We start from the raw sequence: 18,902 nt of genomic DNA, 5'->3' as shown, positions 1-18,902 counted from the left end.
GTCCTAGTGCTGTCCCCATTACATGTGGCATTGTCTCCATGGTCAGGTTGCCGCGCGACTCTTTTAAAGAAGACGATGCGACAACAGCTCTTTCATTACTGTATGGCTTTGACATCGTCTCCATTGCTGCTTGTGACAGTTTTTAAGAGCACAATGAGATTGCAGGAACCGATGTTGTCTCCAGTACACTTGACATTTTCTCTGTGACTATTTTGTGACTGTCTTCAAGAGAACGTCAATGGCCAAATAGACTTACCTATGAACCTATGAATGAGGGAGCAGCTCTGTCATTACAAGACTCGTGTTGTTCCTCAAGCTGGCCCTTATTTCCAAGTGTAGAATAGTAGAAGTAAAGCTGGATACCGTAACTATCCTCATTTCCGAATGTCCCATGAAGTACGGAGGTTGACAATAATGTTATGCTGATGTGATTTTCATCCATGGAGCTTGTTACTGTAGTTCATAGAGCCGCTGTCTCTTTGACGTTCTCTTCAAGACAGGCAATACCTGACCAGAGAGACAAACATCACATGTAGTGGAGACAATATCAGAGCCTTAGGTATATGGATGGTGATGGTGGTGGCCTGGGTCTTAGTTAGAAAAGGGGTCTTACAAGGCATCTATCGTCGGTTTATGTCTCTTTGTAAGACGACACATCTAGTTTGAAGACAGTCACAACCTTGGAGAATTCTGCGGGTAGAACAACTTGTTTAGTCTCCAAAACAAGTGCAGGCACATCTTATACTATAGTGCTGAGGTGGTTGTGACAATGTCCTTGTGAAATAATGTATTAATGATACTAAGCAGGGAGACCCAAGGAGCAATTTTTAAATTTTCAAAATGATGTTGCACCTCTGTGTGGCTTCAGCGTTTGAATGGAAAATGCAGAGTACCAGGTACGAGAGAAATAAGGGCTTACAATCAAACTGTTTTTCTCGTTCAAATGCCGAGGCCAGATGTGCAACATCAGCTTGGAAACCTCAAAATAGCTCCTTGTGTGTCCTGGAACAGCCCCAAGACAAAGAGGAAACAGTGAGCCCAGCTCAGAGGAAGCCTTGAATCGGAGGCTGGATTCTAGCTTGGAGGTGATGGGCAACTCTTGGAGAGACACCTCTTCCTAAAGAAATGACACAGCAGACTTATCTCAAAACGGTTATTGAAAGTATATATTTACTTTTTCAAAATTTGGACAGTTGACAAACTTTCAATAAAGGCACGACCTAAACCAGGGGTCTAAAGTTCCATGACGCAGTTAGTCATTTTACTCCACAAGTTCCAGTTACTTGTTAGGCTAATCCTTAGTTACCTAGACCGTCTAGCTGCATCAATCATAGCAGAACAATGAAACTTTCTAAGATGTTGATGCAGCAAATGCTTTTCAGTGAAACGCTCGCCACAAATTTTACATTCGGTTACAAAGGCACGATAATGTTGTTTTTTATGACGCAGTAGATTTGAAGGATGAGTAAAGCTACTTCCACATATTAGACAGCGGAATGGTCTCTCTCCCGTGTGCGTCCTCATATGGGTCTCGTAGCCTCCGGTTGTCTTCAGCACCTTACTGCAGATTGAGCAGGTTAGCTTGGCCAGCCACGGACTACTTGGTGTGCTCTGCAATGACACAAACAGTCCATTTTAATGTGAAGATATGCAATGATTCAGTGACTTATTCTGAAATTAATTGGTTTGCTATGATTTGAGTATTTCTGTGATGGGAACTGAAAAGCAATTATTTGGTCGCACATTGCAGTGATTATATTTGCAGGTGGCAGTACCACTTGTTTGCATTGGAGGGGGTGTCAGTGAGTTACAAATGCCTTCCTCACAGTATCGAGATTGAAAATTCCCATGAAACCAGGACCTGAATCAGTGCTGGCTAGTAGACATATCAGCTAAGAGAGTTGCCACTTTATCTGTCTTTGACCATGGTGTTGCTAGTCTCAGAAGCTGGGAAATGGATGACAACATTGGCATCTTTGTCCTGAGAGAGTTGTGGACGCTGAGAAAAAAGTCAAAAAGATTCTTATTTCTCATAAAAACGTATTTATTATAATTTGCATTCTTGATTTTAGTGAAAATTACCTATCTTCTGGAGTATTTTAAAAACCTTTACTGTACCTCGCCTCTTGATTTTATGAAAATCACATAACCTCTCTTCTTATTTGAAATGAAAATTAGCCCCATTTGACACAACAAGCTCTTCCCATTGCAACAATTCTTCTGCATTAACTGAAATCTAACTCACAACATCAAGATGACAATGTCTTATATCTGTCATGCCTTGTTCTTGACCAGTTCATAATGCACCGTCAAATGATCCTGCAGCAAACGTTTCTTCTCAAAACTTTTCCCACAGAATTCACAAGGAAAACCAGCGCAAGTGTGAGTTCGCACATGACGGTACAAGTTTGACATGTTGCTAAAAGACCGGCTGCACTGGTCACACTTAAATGGACGGTCCCCTGTGTGTTTTCTCATGTGGACCCTCAGATTTGCGGGCGTTGCTGCACCATAGTTACATACACTGCAGTAGTATGGTGGCCCAGACACTCCACGAAATGCTAAATTTGGATCACCTGGTCTAGTCTGCAACGAGACAGAGTACAAGATTACAGCCAATTATTGTGTGCTTTTATTATTTTTTAGTCCGACAAAACAATCAATACAGAAGATGCAGAACAAAGGAGCTCCCATTGGTGAACACCTTTAGAATGCAACACAGGCAGTGTTTTCTACAGACCTGACCTCACTTGAGTTAAAACTGAATGAAAACAAATGATTTTGCACCAAAACTGGAGTTGAGTACAATGGAAGATAATCATCAGTACTGTTACTGCAAAATGACTCGGAAAAAGTTAAAAGCAATAACGTCTCAATTTGAAGAAAGCATGCATCAGTATTCAGAGGTATAAAACAGTTCAATCACAGGTTCTAATAAGTACTTTCATTATTTGAACTGAAAATGTAGCATTCATTTTCAAAGGTTCAAGTCAGTTGGGTCAAATATTCCACGATGTTGATCAATCTGATGTTGTCTCAAAGAAATTGCCTGGATGAATCCCATGCCACATGTTGGACATTTATATGGAGTCTGTCCATGTAGCCTGACATGTCTCTGAAGAGAGTTCTTATGAGGAAACGCCCGATCACACTGCGGACACACATATGGTTTTTCACCAGTGTGTCTCCTCATGTGCATTTTAAGACCATGGCTTGCGCGGAGTGTGACACCACAGATCTTGCAGACATAAGGTTGAAATTTCCTAGCTGGGAGATCCTTCCAGGATTTCGTTTGCATTGGTCGTTGCAGTGGAAACTGGCCAGTGTCTCGCAACTGCAAAATATAACATAAAATACGATGAGCAGGGAAATGTTACTGCCTTTCCTTTGTAACTTGGCCATTTCTATGGCTACTTGGTCAATGCACTAGGGAGAACACTCGTGATCATTGCTGAAGCTACCTGGAGAAAACTTTCAGATGAATTTTTCACTAGCATGGCAGGGTTGGCTCTGTGAATTTTTTCCTCCTAGCCACTTTTTAGCCAAGTGGCTGTCACTTTTAGCCATATTGAGTCAGCTCTGATAGTCATGCCGACTGTTTGTCCATCTTTGGGCCGACCCAGCCCACAGTAACAAGTGCGAGAATGGCAGCCCGCCAGTACTGAGACTAGCAAATCAACGAACGATTCGAGGAACTCGTGACCGGAGACTCCATGGCAACGAAGCGAGCGGGAAACTAGCCGCTAATGCATGCGCAAGGCGACCAGCAGCGCCACCAAAATCACTGTGGCGGCAACGGGTAGAACTACAGTGCAGACGATAGCAACCACGTGTGATAGCGCGGCCCCCGCAAATATGATAAAGTTTGACTGACTATTAACGATCGTTCCTTGGTGCATTTGGTGTGGAAGTGGATCTTTCTCATCAGATACAGCTTTGAAAAATACAATGTGTGAAATGAATATTCCTGCACTTGCTGGTCAGATTATTCTTGTAATTTAGGCCTACCCCTCTGTCACCGGCATGGCCGTGGAGTATCCTCAGTTTCTACATTGTCGGTCTGGTCTGCCCATCAACACGTCTTCCGAGCAGCCAAGGGTGGGCTAGCAGGTGTTACTACAAGTACAGTATTTTGTTATCTATTTTGGTTCAGACCTCCTCTATGTTTGTCCATGATATGTATTTTCAGCGTCGACGACTGTACGAATCCTTTCCCGCAGAGGGTGCACTTGTACGGCCTTTCTCCTGTATGTAATAGGACATGCCGACGTAATGTGTATTCATGCGGGAAATCCTTACTACAATATTGACATTTGAAAGGTCTTTCACCGGTGTGACGCCGCATGTGCATGACCAATCCTTGTTTGGACGTCAGGCACACCCCACAAACCTTGCACCGGATGTCCGCAGTCTTCGTCCTTTTGTCCCGTCCCTCTAGGGAATATGCCATTAACTGGAATAGAAATCAGTTAATTTTCATGAGACTATATCAAAATGCATGTGCATGACTGAGCCATGCTTGGATATGCTGGATATCACAAACCATTCACAGTCTTTGACTTGTTGTCTTTCCCTTCTTGGGAATGTTCTGTCAACTGCAAGATAAATCAGTTAAGTTTTGTGAGAGTTCAGCTGAATAATCATACTCAAAAGACTCAATGGGGAGTCCACATCATGCTTCATCAATACTGTGAGGTATTTATTAACTTGTCAAAAGATTAATCCATCAAAATGAAATGAAGCAGGCCTCTCAGTTCTCGTCAACCTCAACTCCTTGATCACAAGTCTGTAACTGAATCTGCATGCGCTTGCATTATGTGCGTCCTGAGCGAGTCTAGCCGAGTGAATCCTCTGCCACAGATCTGGCAAACATGAGGCCTCTCTCCTGTGTGAATCTTTGAGTGTCTTTTCATAGAGCTCTCTCTCGAGAATTTCCTATCACAAAATTTGCAAGCATATGGTTTTTCTCCTGTGTGAATACGCATATGTCGAATCAAACTTTTCCTGGATCCCAAAGCAGTTGAGCACAACTTGCAGACGAAGCTAGCACTGCAGGGGCGGCCAATCAAATCATCCAGCATCTCCTTGATCCACACTGCTCGACCCTGCAAGATCAATATTAGGACTGGATTACATTCTTGGCAGTAGACTTCAAAATTTGGTGAATGAAATCGTGGCAAATCACTGAATCATAGTATCATTTCCAATGGAATTGGACATATAGATAAAATTTTGGTGATATTCTGAACTTTTTATTGGAAACTGAACATTATACACAGAGTAATATGCATTGAATACAGTCAAAGAACACAATGATACTGCATGAAGCCCTTCCTACAAGTTGGACAATTCCTCATACACATGCGTCGTTCTGGAACAGCTTTGGTTCGAATGCTTCATTGTCAAAGTGCTCTTGGGAAAACGTTTTTTTCACAGTGACATTATCAGTTCGGGTTCAATTTCAACTTTGGGCAATTCCTTGTACGCATGTGGCGCTCAAGATCAACATTCACACTGAAGGCTTTATCGCAGAATTGACAAACGAACGGTCTTTCTCCGCTATGAACACGACCAAAGTGTTTTTTCAAGTTCGAAGTTTGGGCAAATGTTTTTTCACATTGGCTGCATTTGAAAGGGCGTTCCCCTGTGTGGACTCGTTCATGTTGTTTTAAACTGATCATCGATGAACACACTTTCCCACACCAGCGACAGCAAAATGGAAAGTGCAGATTCTGAAGTACTTTCTGTGCGAGAAAGGGCATGGCCATCCGAGCACGCTGGAAGACAAAAAGCGACAGAACTTATTCAAACAGCTGGAGATATTGACCCTCAACGAACTTGGTTCCCACAAACGCAACTGGAGAGGTTCCGAGGAGATACCTTTGAGACAGATGGGATAGCTGTGCAAGGACGCTTCCACAAGCACCAAACAGAAAAGAACTGAACTGATTCCAATACAATCGGTGGAAGAAGGCAGGTGACTTTTCCAAGCTGTCTGAAAATGAAGCAAATACTGTGTTGGTCTGTACACGGTATCTCCATACACGCTCATGGCCTTAAAACATCCTTTAACTGTGAATCCTCCTAAACAATAGACGGAAGTATCAAATCCGATTGATGACGTTTCACATGTTTATTCAGGTTTGACTTGTCACTATATCTCTTGTTACAGCATGGACATGCATATGGCATCTCTCCTGTGTGAACTCTCACGTGCTTTTCATAATTATCTTTGCGATGGAACCTTTTTCCACAATAACGGCACAAGAAGCGAAAGTTTGCAAGATAGGTAGCGCTGTTTCCAACTCTTCCTGCTCGAGTCTGCGGTCTAATGCTCCCGTTTTTAAACTGCAAGAAAAAAAGAGTTGGAAACATGTTAAAAGCCTGTACAACTAATCATACTGCACTAATCATTCTTTTATAGTCCTTGCCTGTCCTCCATTTGTTGCTCACCGATGAATTCTGACTGCAAGTCAATCAAAGTAAACGAACAAGAGGAGCACTTTCTGTATGTAAAAAAAACATAGTAAAAGACATCCTAGTTTTATAAACTTGGCAAATGAAAACGGCTAGGAATGGTTGTCTTTTCTTTGAAATGCATTTGAAGTCCCAATGTTTTGAAATGAACTGTCTGCATTCTGAACCGAAGCGCCTCTTTCAGAAAAGGACATATATCTATTCTCAAGAACGTCCTGTTTGTCTCGGAAATGAGTCCGTCTGTGCCGCGCTTTGGACGACGGGTCGCTAAAACGCCGACCACAAATTTCACAAGAATATGGTTTTTCTCCTGTGTGGATCCTCTCATGCTTCTTCAAATCGTACTTATGCACCGGACTGAATAGTTTATCACAGAAACGACACTTGATGCTCGCGGCAAAAAAACGCCTAGGAAGTTGGCCGAGCAGGAACTGTAACTGTAAGAAGACAAAAAGAGGGAGTTACTCCATAGGCATATTGGCTTATAATGACTTATGCTGTGTAAATGCTACCACCACTTGGAAAGTGTCAACTCTGAATGTCCTTGTCGGCAGAATTCCTGAGTGGAAGAAACGATTGATGAATACTATTCTAGAAATGAAAAGACCCAATGATGATGATGATGTCCACTGGATCCCAAACTCCTAATAGTAAAATGGTAACAAACTTTGCCAGTGTGTAGACAGACAACACATAAATACTGTTATTGTTAATACAAAGTTTCAGCAAATGTGCATGGTAACTGCACTACAGCATTGTGTATTTAAAACTTCACTTCAAGTTCAAGATGGGTTACTCATGCACTCTAGCTTTATGCAAATTGAGTTTATCCAAGCGAGAAAACGTCGCACCACATAGGTCACATTTATATGGTTTTTCTCCTGTGTGTATCCTCATATGCCGAGTCAAACTGTTCGTTATCGGAAACGCCATTTGGCAAATCTTGCAAACATGAGGGCGTTCTTTTGTATGAGATCGCACATGTATCCTCAGCGACGCTCTTGACGGACAAATCCGCAGGCAGTAGTCACACTGATAGACATTCATTGGTCGACCTGATTTTGTCTCGAGGAGTTTCCCGGCTTTAAATAATACGAACTGAAAAGATAAGTGATTTGACTCTATTAGCTTCTTGTAGAATAACTGGGCAGCTTTTAGGTTTCCTGTTTGGTGTACAATGGCCTGAAATCAGGAACGGAAAAAAATCTTTCAAGACCGAGGAATATTCTAAACCATAAGCATACAATGACTACTGCTGTCGTATTTATACAGTTTACTTTAAGGGAATGAATACGCATGCCAGAAGTAACCTCTCATCCTCTTGGCATGACACAAATCACAACCGACACCCACATCAATTCCAAGTCATACCATGCCAGATCTAATTGTCATATCGAATAGGTCCGTCCTTGAATAGGTCCCTGGTTTCAAACACAAGTGAACCCGGTTGGTTCATGAACAAAATTACCAAAAAGAGCGTCACAAATCTTCATTTCGGGACCAGCAGATGACCATGATGACTCAGTTTGTTCGAGAGTTCACCAGCCAAAGCCTCATCTCATCTTATCAATGGCACTTTACAGTCATCATGAGGATGAATCAATGAGTCCGACCAAAGCCTCACTTCATGGTATGAGCTTTTATCTTATGGCACTTTAGATAGTCTGGTCGACTAAAAGCCTTGCCACAGACAAGACATTTATAAGGTTTTTCTCCTGTATGTTTTCTGAAATGTCGTTCCAAGTTGACCTCCTGCGAGAATGTGAGCGGACAGTGAGGACACTTATGCGGTCGTTCTCCCGTGTGAGTCCTCAAGTGATGTAACAACTGCCGATTGCATGAACACAGCCGATGGCAGAACTTGCAAACATATTTGTTGGATTTACTGGTAATCTGCAAGAATAAGATGTCCAGTATTAAAGTCAAGCCAAATTGTCTTCCAAAGGCTCATGAGAGTGCCACATTCGTGGACCTTCATAATGGGAGATGGTCCATGGTGTAGGACTCGGAAAGCAGAAAACGTTAACTCGTTACACTTGGCATCATAAGGCTTGGTGTAAAGCAAGTTGAGGGCATCTTAGGGCTGCATCTGCAGAGGTCATGCCACAAAGACTTGTATCCTGCATAAGCTCTTGAGTTAAATTTTGTAGGTCAAGACGATCGAGGATATCTTTTGAGGTAGTCTTCATGTAAATGCAGGGTTGGGTTTGACCGCCACTCAGTCTCATTTTTATCTCCTGTCATTTCCATGTGCATTTCTTCATATTAAGTAGGCAATACAAACACAAAATGACATTTTTTGTGCTTTTCCTGTAATCCATGTTGCTCAGTACTAACAGTTCGGAAATGTTATACAGTGCACAGTAACCACAAGGAAATAAGGATTATTTTGATAAAGGTTTATTTCAATTGAGATTGACAACTTTAACATCAATATAAAAGAATAGTTCACAAACACAAAGCCATAAATGATATAATGTATTGCACCAGAATGAAGGCATGACAATAAAGAAAACGCACAAGGGCATATCCATGAACACCCTGGAGAATCTCTTCCCCAGATTAGCAGGAATCAGGCAGGCCAACCAGTCCTGTCCTTTCATAGCAATTTGGAGTTACTGCCTTTACCATTGTAATGCTAAGTCTGACTAGCTAGACTTCTGTGTTACGAGTATGTCTTTATGCATGAGTAACTGATGCCTCTTGAGAGAATCAGGCCGGCTGAACTCCTTTTTACACACAACACAAATGCTGATATTTTCACCAGTATGTTGCCTCTTATGTCTATCTAAGTGATGTTTATGTAAATAGGTTTGACCACATTGTTGACACTTGTATGGTCTCTGGAAGCCAGCAGGATTTTGCCCCTTTAAATTGAAGTTGTGGGTTCGTACATGGTGAGCCAGTAATGTGTTCCAAGAGGGGAATAGCCGGTTACATGAATGGCAGTGATGGTTCTGGCCTTTCTCCCCAGGGGCATCAGTTATCTGCAAGACAGAAAGAAGGAAATCAATACTAGACTTCAGTTGTGGCAACCAGTTTTGAATATTGATTTCCCCCAGTTTGCATTTGATTCGTTGAGGAAGTTACCTGTGACTTTGTTACTGAAAATAGACTGAGCTTGCATCTCAAAAGTTCAGAATGCTATAAGAAGAACGATTCAATTCAAATTTCAAGAATAGCATCAACCATCTGACGCACACACACCAGATTAGATGTCTTCCTGTTTTGCGTGCATAACATTATGTTCTTGAAAGGAATCCAAGTCACTGAAACCCACATTACAAACACTACAAACAAATGCACTTTCTCCCGAATCATACTGCGATGCCATTGCATGTTGTAGTAACATATGACTTCGAAACCTGTCCTGGCGACTGAATGATTTGGAACAGAGATTACACGAATATGGTTTCTCTCCTGTGTGAATAAGCATATGTCGCTGTAGGTTACGATTTCGAGCAAACGTTGTCCCGCAAACTGAACATTGAGGAATTTTATGGCGGGTTTGGTTCCGAGGTTTCTTTCGAACCGATGTCTCCCAATCAGAATTACCATTGCATTCCCAGGCCTCTGTCTGCAAAGATACGTAATATCATAATGAGAGAGGCAGATTTAAGAAGACACTCTGGACTACATGGTCCTAGCACAACGCAGCACAAATACAAATGCCAGGCTAAGGAGATTTCCTAAGGGGTGGGAGAGAGGAAGACGAAATTCACCGCCTCTTTTTTACAATCGCCCGAGTCTTCCAAAGCCTGCATGGCAGACTGAGGATCAAAACCAGAATGTGTCATAATCATATGTTTTCGCAGTGAATCTTGTCGACTGTATGCTTTTCCACAAATATCACAAACGAATGGTCTTTCCCCAGAATGCAACAGCATGTGTCTCCGTAGATTACGCTGCACTGCAAACGTTTTCCCACATTCTGAACACTGTATCGGTTTTGAAACGTCCGAAGCTTGTCCGAGGTTTTTATGGCTTGATCGCATATGGCTGTGTAGGAATTCTACGGATGCCCATCCTGTGTTGCAGAGGTGACAAGTAAACACGCTCTGCAAAGAGACAACAGGATTTTGAGACAATGAAACTCGAATTCTATATCTTTCCTTTGAGAGATTTGGAACACAGATTTCAGAACTTGTCCATTTACTATTAAGTAATCCAAACCCATATCCTGCAAAAGTAATGGGGACTCCCTCTCAAAAGAGAGTTCATGCAGGTGTATGGTGGGGCAGGCTATCTTTCCATACTTGGATTGGAAGTAGCATTCTTCTGCCGAGAACAGAGTTTATCCAGTCATTGACCAGAGTGGAAAGAAGATGTTTATCAAATTCGTCATCAACCCATCATCAAAATCATAAACCCATAGGACTATAAAGAACGTAAAGCGTCCAGGAGACTGCACCAGTTGACATTGTCTAGCGTACCCCATCTTAACCGTTTTTCACGGAAGATACATTTTCCATTCGCACCAATCAGTTTTGACTCCAATTGTCAGTGAAACAACAGCCCTCAATTTCAAGTCCCAGGCCTTCCCCTCACTACTACTTTATGGACAAATCCAAGATGTGAATTAAGCGCGTCAGAACGACTGAATGATTTTTTGCAGTATGTACACATGAATGGCTTTTCTCCTGTGTGTATCCTGACATGGCGACGGAGGTCACTTTTATGTGTAAAGCTTCTCCCACAGTGAACACACTTATTATCCTTTTGTGTATTAAAATGATGTGGCATGAAATGATCAGGTCGACCGAAGTTTGACATATCTGCGTTGCTTTCCCCATCATCCTCATGAACAGATCTGCACCAATTCTGCAAAAGTCAAGAAACAGAATTGACAATTTTGGACCTTAACCTCTTTTTATTTTGGGAGAAATGGGTAATAAGGCAAAATTGACACCAAATTTAAATTTCTAGATCCTGCATGTTGCACTGTTTCTCTCACACCCAGCTCTGCTCTGATAGCAAATCAGAGAGGCAGTAAAACCATCGATGACAAAATGTATCAAGGACTTTAGTTTAGTGTCACTGACACTGTGTCTGTATTTTATTACTGTCCATGGTCCATAACAATGCTGGCCTCATCAGTAACAATTGAGACAAGAGACCCGGTGGTTAAGATCTTAAAGTGGCGACATCTACTCCAATGACGCCAGTTTTTAAAGTTCTCTCGTCGGTCAAGACATCTTTTTATGGACAAATCTCTCATGGTTCTTTCTACTATCATCCCGAGCAAAAGTTTTATTACAAATGCTGCAGACAAACGGCCTTTCTCCAGTATGTTTACGAATATGTCGCACGAGGTGAATTTTCTGCGCAAAGTTCAAATCACAATATTGACACGAGTATGGTTTTCTAAGGATCTGCGAATGCCGCATTCTTGCATGGTGATAGAGCGCCTCCTTTGTACGAAATCTTTCATTACAGTACGGACATGACTGATACGACAATTTGCTACTTTCCTCAGCTAAACGAACATTGAAATCCTGAAAAAATAGAGAGGCACCCAATTAGCAGGAGTGCAAAGCAGTTAAAACTTTTATCACACATCTGGTCACCTTAACTAAATAATCTCGAAGAACTGCAATGAAAAATTGGACAGAAAAGATTCTTTCACACGTAGGACAAAATGACTACAAAGTAATTCTTTGAATGGAAATATTTGGCGACATATGGGACATTCAAAATTCTCATCAAAGCTTTGCATAAAGATCTGAAAAAGAAAAGAAGTTTCTTGTTTATTACATTCAATTTCTGAAGAATAGAGAAGATATCTGGTTTGTAGTATTCCATGCATGCACTATGCTTTTCTGTCATGTCTGTAACAAAAATGAAAACTTTTCCTTCCTGAAAAAAACACATTTTCATTATTTTAAAATCGGATGGAGATTCTTCTATTTGGAATCTAAAGTCGTAAAGAAAGAATAAATACTTTATTCCACCTTTCATTATTCCTTCTTTTACCAGACTATCATGGCTTGAAAAGCTACCATCAGCCTTATCTCTACAACCTGCTTAGACAAAGGACAAACTATGGTAAGAACTGGCATTAGCAAGCCAACCCCTACGATGTAGACAGTCACATACATCATGCAGAGAGATGATTTCTTGGCAAGACCACTTGACAATCATTGAATGAAAATTGTTCCCCAATCAGGCAAATGAGGTAATATTGGAGATGTCTGGTCCACTGAGATGACAAGCTGGACTTTCAGACTATAAATGAAATCGTAAACCCCATTATATACATGACCTTAGCTGTAAATGAATCCCCTTATTTTTCACGTCTCTACAATATATGTTTGTCTAACATGTCTTGCGAAAAAACATACACACTGCATAACAAGCAGAGGTTTCCAAAACAATTGACTCTGATTTAAACTACTTTACCTTTTTTAAAACTACCATGGGCCACATCAAACTGACACAAACCGAGCCAAACACCAGAAATATCTTTTCCCCCCCTAATAATTGAATCATGAAAGAATTTGAAGTTGAATGCTCTCAGGCAGGTCTGGTATGATCAAAATCTGTTCTAATGTGTCTATGGGATGTGGCCCAGCCTATTCACCACTTTCCTCAAGCAGTGATTGGGGATGACTGATAAGGTATTGCCCAGAACTCAACCAACGCTATGTTTTCAGCCCCATTCAGGCATAATATTGACACCTGATTGGCTAATACCCAATTTACTGCTTGAGGGAAGTGGGTGTTGGCGAATGCGGAAGAAAATGTCTATGGCATGGCAAGATTAAGGCTCTCAACCATGTCCTATGTTCAGTTTTTCAATCTGCCTAGTAATTTTACAGCTTAAAACTGTTTGTTCATGCTGTACTTGAACACCCTATTCCATGCCATACCATAAACCTACTTGTTGAAAGCCTTTTAAAATGAAAAGAAGCACAGGGGATATTTCCTCATGAAGGCCTGATTAGTTATGATACTGTGACTGTAAGACAGGTGACCCCTATATTGCCTATATGCGACTTTGTGTAACCTAATCTGACCCAACAGACTCCTGCCTACATGATTGTAGTTTCCCCTTAAGAAATGACATGATCCGTTTACACCGTCAAGAACAGTCCGTGGACTCACTCTTACAATATTACTAGATACCTGACTCAAATATGTCATGGAGTAAAATAAAAGGTTTCATGGGAGGTAAAGCTGGTCTTTCTGTAACTTAAATCGCATTTAAATTTTCTGCATTTTTTACACCAAGGTCAATGACCAATATCATGAATATCCTGATCTATCTTCCCATTTGAAAAGGCTTTCAGCATTTTGTAAGTGAAATGGCCAAAAGATTCGATCCCTACCTTTCCATCTCCACCACCTTCTGTGCTGCCACCTGGCGACATCCCAGCAGAAATAGGGATCGGCCCCGATATTGGGACAGGTCCTTGATTACTGTCACTAGAACCAGGCGTCCCTGGCATTCGGCCTGACGGGGAAAACTGGCCTTTCATGTCACCAGAATCAGTGAGCATTGTGGAATTGTCAAGTTCACTCAAGGAATCTTCAGCCGAGACACTAAGAGGGAAAAAAATGTCACTAGATGTTGAAGCTGCTGCTCCCTCAACAAAGGAGGACTCAATCTTTCGGACTGTTTCTGGATGTTTTATTGGTGATGATGACATCGTTGGCGTCACTTTTGGCGGTGTCCGCCATGACGATTGTTCGTGTGACTGTGACATGCTAGACTGTGAATTTGAGAATCTCCTAGAAAGTTCTGATAGAGAACTGGCAGTGTTTGATAGCTGAGAAAAAGACGGCTCATGAGACAACCTCATGTGAGAATGGTCTTGTTCCATGGCTTGGCTGCGGGAATCTGTCATCGAAATGATATTTGAGAGTCCGAAGTCGGCATTTTCCACGGATAGATCTAGAGTAGGAGGTGAATCCGGTATTTCTATCACATTGGCACTTGTGGTGGTTTTCTGAAAATGGAAGTGAGAGAGTGAGAGAATTGAACACTCGATCTCTAGGAGAGGAGAATGAACCATAACTACATGTACCCACTTCTACAAGATGTTTTAACAGGAAGCAGAACAATTGCAGCTGGGCTAACTAGATGTTACAATTGGGCATTCCTCATCCAACAACATATTTGATTGTGATTGCCTTCAAAAACTAAATTACTTCGTCAGCAGGACGGGCAGGATACACACATGGTGGTCTCTTCTAACCTACTTACTTTTTGGCGAAGTGAACGTTTGGTCATTTCATGGGCACGTCTCTCTGCTTCCAAACTCAACTGCGCATTCCGTTTCTCCAATTCTAATTGTTCTTTCAACTCCGCATTCTCTCTCATAAGCTGCGTCTGTAACTTTTTCAATAGATTGTCCTTAATTTGAATCTGTTCTTCCTTTATTGTCAATTCAGATTTTAATCGTTCTAAATCACTTCGATGACGTATAAGATCGCCCTGTTTTTCAAAAAGTTCCGATCTGGATCTATCTAAATGTCCCTTGTGACTCGACAAATCTGATTGTACCCTTTGTAACATCTGTTCCTTCACCGAGAGTTCAATTTGAGCTTTAGATAATAATCGTTCTTTTGTATTTATCTCCTCCTGTAGTCGGGAAATTTCCTCATTTCCAGCCGAGACAGCAGGTTTCAACTCCTGGAGTTGCTTTTTACGAACGTCAATTTCTTTCTCTGCAATTTCAATTGTATTTTCCTTCACCATTAGCTCTGCTTGGTACTTGGTTATAAAACTGAACAGATCAGACCACGCTTTTGTAAGCACAGCCCCCTTGCTGTGTAGCTCAGTCTGCATGTTGATGAAAGGACTGGGACTTGAGTTTCGGGTGACTGGCTCCGATTGATTCTGATCCTCTTCTTCAGCCATTTCAGTTGAATCCTGCATAATTTCATCCCTCATCATAACTCAACTGGTCTCGAGCGATCTTTAGAGAGGATCACACTGAAACGAGAAAGTGAAATGAAGCATTTCTGCAAAACGGGAGTATAGACTAAAGATAAATGATTATCATATGGAGCAAATGTAGCATTTTCAGACTAAAGATTTCTGGTTTCTTTTGTTGATCACGAATTAGGTGAAGGATGACCCACACTGGCCGCAGTAACGTCACAGGTTACCACGTTATACGGAACTTTGTCACTCTCCACAAAATTCCTCTTTACATTTTCTAATCCTATATTCTCACTCAGGCCAACTGACCAGCATTCCCCCAACATACATCAGTTCCATGCATTTTGATCTACACAAGGCCACTGGCGCTGGCCAACACACCCCTGCAACAATGTATTGGCTTAGTGTGTACATAGAGCACAAAGGAAAATGGTGGCTGGCTTTTTTGCGGCTAACGTTATGAACTGCTTACCATCAAACTGCACTTTGTTTTTGACAATCAATTAGTTCTATATATGCATAAAATAACCAATGAAGTAACGAACTAAATTATTGAGCCTTATTTTGCTCCTACAATGTAAAAATGATGATAAAAGAGAGCAATGATGACACCGAGGAAAAACAAGAGTTTCGTCCAAGCACTCATAGACGGCGCTATTGTCAACGTTAAAGGGTTCTCTTAAATGATGAACAAAATCGCCTTTTCTGAGTTTATTTGACCTTTATTGACTCTGGAACATGGACAAATATGTCGTGAAATTACCAGGGCCTTCGACAGCAAGCAATTGGCCGTCGAAATCCAAGGGAAAAGGCCTAAAACAAGTCACAATCAAATCTCTCACGGTTAGTTGAGATTTTATACAGGGTGTGTCAAAAATATTCAAACAGTGAGTGCATGATAAATGTAATCTATTTTATGTTTCAGAGAGTTGTTGTTGTTGATGATATCAAGAAAATAAAGGAAATCCTGGTTAACAAACAGACCTCAAATGAAGATTTAGCAAAAGCTTTGAAAGAGCTGGGTGAAAAGATTCCGTCGAAAGAAATCATCATGGAAACGAAAATAGGCAAGTATATTTATTCATGAATATGCCTGTATATGTACCTTACCTTACAATACTTAACTGAATTCATTATTGTATGCCCTTGCCCAAAACTCGTTTAACAACAAAGTTAAAAAGTCTTTCCACTTTTATCATAGGTCAGATTGTGAGGAAGCTAGTTCGGCATGATGATGAGGACGTGGCGAAACAAGCCAAGGCAATCTATCATAAGTGGAAGAACTTTTACGCAGAAAGATCAAAGCTGAAGCCAATTGAAGTCAAGTATGATGCAAAGACGGAATCCTTGAGGATAAAAGCTAGGAAGCATTTAGCAATTGCCTTGGGTGTTCAGGTGAATACAAGCATAAAGACAGATTATTTCTAGTTATTTTGAGAAAATGGAAAACTTTTTTCAGCATGAAATGAAAATGTTATTCTCTCATGGCAGCAGCATGTATCACAGAGGTCTCAAAATGGCACCAAATTAACCTACCCATTTCAAGCAAAGAATTTTACCTTTGATAAATTGTCCCTCAACACAGTCAATCTGGAAAACTCTTCGAGTTGATTAGTATATGTTTGAATCAATGGTAACAAATTGTCCTATTTCTTTTCTTTCAGGAAACTCATAACCTTGTCACAGGAATAGAGAAGGAGGCATTCAATCTGTGTAAAAAGGTATCCATGCACATTTACAACCGTGCCCTAAGGACTATCATTCTAAAAGCAAAAAGTGACAATGAAATGAAGAATGACATTCTCAATGGAACTCTGCCAGTAACATTTTTAGTTAAAAAATATGCAAAGAAAGGAGAGATATAGCCAGAATTGTTAGCGTTTCTGTGTGATTGATGTAACTTATTGGATACTTGATGAACTCTTTTATATGAAAAAGTCAATCTTTGTGACTATCTATGTACTTGATTGAAACAATGGATAGATCTCAAAATGATAATGCATGGATCTCGATAATAAAGTCTGTGAGAAAATCAGTCTTTTGTTGGAATGATTTAGCAAATGTAGGTTCACTTTGGCAGGATTGCTAGATGTAGAATAGTGTTTGGTTTGTCAGAAGATTACTGTGTTTATAATTTTTTAGTTATTTTTGTAAGAAATATTGCATTTAATTTGGTAGATTTGTGTTATTCCTTGAAAACCCAGTCTCTGGATACAGAAAGTCCTCCCACCCCATTCCTGTCCCTGTTGTAATCAAAAGACATAACAAATCATCCTTTTCATTGTTGAGTAATTTCATGGAGACATTTGGTGGTTGAAGACTAAGTCACAACCTCCCGGGAGGAGGCCATATTCGATCATATATCAGCCATATTCTTGCACAATCAAGGACTGCTAGTACATTACTCCTTAGATGTACACATTTCTGCCACTATAATTCGGGCGGTGACATATGTAGGAGAGGAATAGAAGGGCCACTGAGGTTCGAAGGATGTCCTGATTGGACATTGATTAGATTAAGATTAGGGCAGGTCTGAGACAGCGTGATGCTCTATATCAGCAGGCTCGCTATCAAGCTATGATATGTCCGATTCGCGGCCGGTTAGTTCGCGGTCGATTTTGCAAGAATGACTATAGCTTGTTTGTGATATGATGACATCCAGGGCCCTTGCTCAGGCCTAAAAGGATTATGCTCCTACACTCTGATTGTGATTATATAGGACAGGACACAAGGCATGCAGGTTTCTAGAGATAAAGATTCGGGTCAGATTGAGATGAAGGCACGACTAAAGCACTTTTCCATACTTTTGACCGAAAATTAATGTGACCTGACACGCACACTGTGAATAATCGGATATCGGCTATGATCGTGTCTCCATTCAGGTCGATGACCTGACGGACTTTGATTAGTACAAAGTCATGAACAACATTGCTGCTTTGACACAAAAAAACCTGACCTGTTTCGTTAGGTTAGGTCTACTAAATATAAGGTTAGGAGACTTAATTGTTCAATTCAGGTCATTTATCAACTCGTTAATATATTTCGACAAGGTGGATATTTGATAAAAGAAGTATGCCTACTAAATCGGCTCATCAAACAATGGTATTGATGGACAAGGCGGGGGCATGGTATTATATGCCGGGTCAAATCACAGACACGTGTTGATAAGAGCTCAACTACCCCAAAACGACTGACCAACCACGACTAAAATCACGATTCCTCGGTGTGTTTGCATAGCATAAGCTATTCCATAAATAAGTCCCACATGAATCAAGTCCCAAAGCCCCCGAAGCCCCCCCCCCCCGCAAGCATATCTGGGTAGCAGGGTTGCGCTGGATTCCCGGGGCAAAGAGGCCGGTCCAGCAGTGACAGGAATTGTAGGTTGCGCATGTGTCAATTCATCACCTCTGTTGTGGTTCAATATAACGCAAATCTAAAGCATAAGATTTTTCCGTTTTGTTTTGTGATCATAAGACGACCATGAAAAAACATGCGTATGTCTGCAACATTGAAAAACTCGTCTACCAATTGCGCATAC

The 18,902-nt window shown here is 41.1% G+C and overlaps 3 protein-coding genes across 16 annotated transcripts; 1 reads left to right on the top strand and 2 right to left on the bottom strand.

The window, feature by feature from the left end:
* Positions 1-1,193: 1,193 nt before the first annotated feature.
* On the bottom strand, positions 1,194-16,020 carry LOC135487558 (zinc finger protein 263-like). 14 transcript variants are annotated; one of them, XM_064771365.1, is made up of 5 exons: positions 15,837-16,020; positions 14,684-15,415; positions 13,806-14,426; positions 10,033-10,054; positions 9,325-9,464 (listed from the first exon to the last, which is right to left on the bottom strand). In XM_064771365.1, exons 2-5 carry the CDS (start codon positions 15,374-15,376, stop codon positions 9,457-9,459), a joined length of 1,344 nt encoding a protein of 447 aa, XP_064627435.1. In that variant the 5' UTR covers positions 15,377-15,415; positions 15,837-16,020; the 3' UTR covers positions 9,325-9,456. The 14 variants fall into 14 exon arrangements, with proteins under 14 accessions (XP_064627429.1, XP_064627427.1, XP_064627433.1 ...); XM_064771354.1 differs by having other exon boundaries at positions 9,375-9,464; positions 9,685-10,054; XM_064771359.1 differs by lacking the exons at positions 9,325-9,464; positions 10,033-10,054 and adding an exon at positions 1,194-1,611.
* LOC135488776 (zinc finger protein 420-like) lies at positions 2,580-5,768 on the bottom strand. The gene is made up of 5 exons (XM_064773582.1): positions 5,448-5,768; positions 4,544-4,595; positions 4,391-4,453; positions 3,875-3,987; positions 2,580-3,334 (listed from the first exon to the last, which is right to left on the bottom strand). Exons 1-5 carry the CDS (start codon positions 5,766-5,768, stop codon positions 2,978-2,980), a joined length of 906 nt encoding a protein of 301 aa, XP_064629652.1. The 3' UTR covers positions 2,580-2,977.
* Positions 16,021-16,102: 82 nt separating the features above from the next.
* Positions 16,103-17,486, top strand: LOC135487559 (transcription elongation factor A N-terminal and central domain-containing protein 2-like). The gene is made up of 4 exons (XM_064771366.1): positions 16,103-16,207; positions 16,290-16,431; positions 16,566-16,759; positions 17,029-17,486. The coding sequence occupies exons 1-4, from the start codon at positions 16,103-16,105 to the stop codon at positions 17,227-17,229; spliced, it is 642 nt and encodes a 213-aa protein (XP_064627436.1). The 3' UTR covers positions 17,230-17,486.
* Positions 17,487-18,902: the final 1,416 nt, after the last annotated feature.

This window comes from Lineus longissimus, chromosome 5 (assembly GCF_910592395.1).
Source record: "Lineus longissimus chromosome 5, tnLinLong1.2, whole genome shotgun sequence".
Lineage (NCBI taxonomy): Eukaryota > Metazoa > Nemertea > Pilidiophora > Heteronemertea > Lineidae > Lineus > Lineus longissimus.
The sequence above is the reverse complement of the archived record's forward strand: the minus strand, read 5'-3'. Positions and strand labels throughout refer to the sequence as shown.

Bases quoted from the DNA above. Each gene is read 5' to 3' on its own strand.
- LOC135488776 (XM_064773582.1), bottom strand. From the start codon at position 5,768: ATGGCCATGCCCTTTCTCGCACAGAAAGTACTTCAGAATCTGCACTTT. The intron at 4,596-5,447 runs TGATAATGTCAC...TTTATCTTGCAG, and splicing joins AGTTGAAATTGAACCCGAAC to TTGACAGAACATTCCCAAGA. The intron at 4,454-4,543 runs GTTTGTGATATC...TTTCTATTCCAG, and splicing joins CAAGTCAAAGACTGTGAATG to TTAATGGCATATTCCCTAGA.
- LOC135487558 (XM_064771350.1), bottom strand. From the start codon at position 15,376: ATGATGAGGGATGAAATTATGCAGGATTCAACTGAAATGGCTGAAGAA. The intron at 14,427-14,683 runs GTAAGTAGGTTA...TTCCATTTTCAG, and splicing joins AACGTTCACTTCGCCAAAAA to AAAACCACCACAAGTGCCAA. The intron at 10,536-13,805 runs GTAGGGATCGAA...GTCTCTTTGCAG, and splicing joins AAGGTGGTGGAGATGGAAAG to AGCGTGTTTACTTGTCACCT.
- LOC135487559 (XM_064771366.1), top strand. From the start codon at position 16,103: ATGGACAAATATGTCGTGAAATTACCAGGGCCTTCGACAGCAAGCAAT. The intron at 16,208-16,289 runs GTTAGTTGAGAT...TTTATGTTTCAG, and splicing joins TCACAATCAAATCTCTCACG to AGAGTTGTTGTTGTTGATGA. The intron at 16,432-16,565 runs GCAAGTATATTT...CTTTTATCATAG, and splicing joins CATCATGGAAACGAAAATAG to GTCAGATTGTGAGGAAGCTA.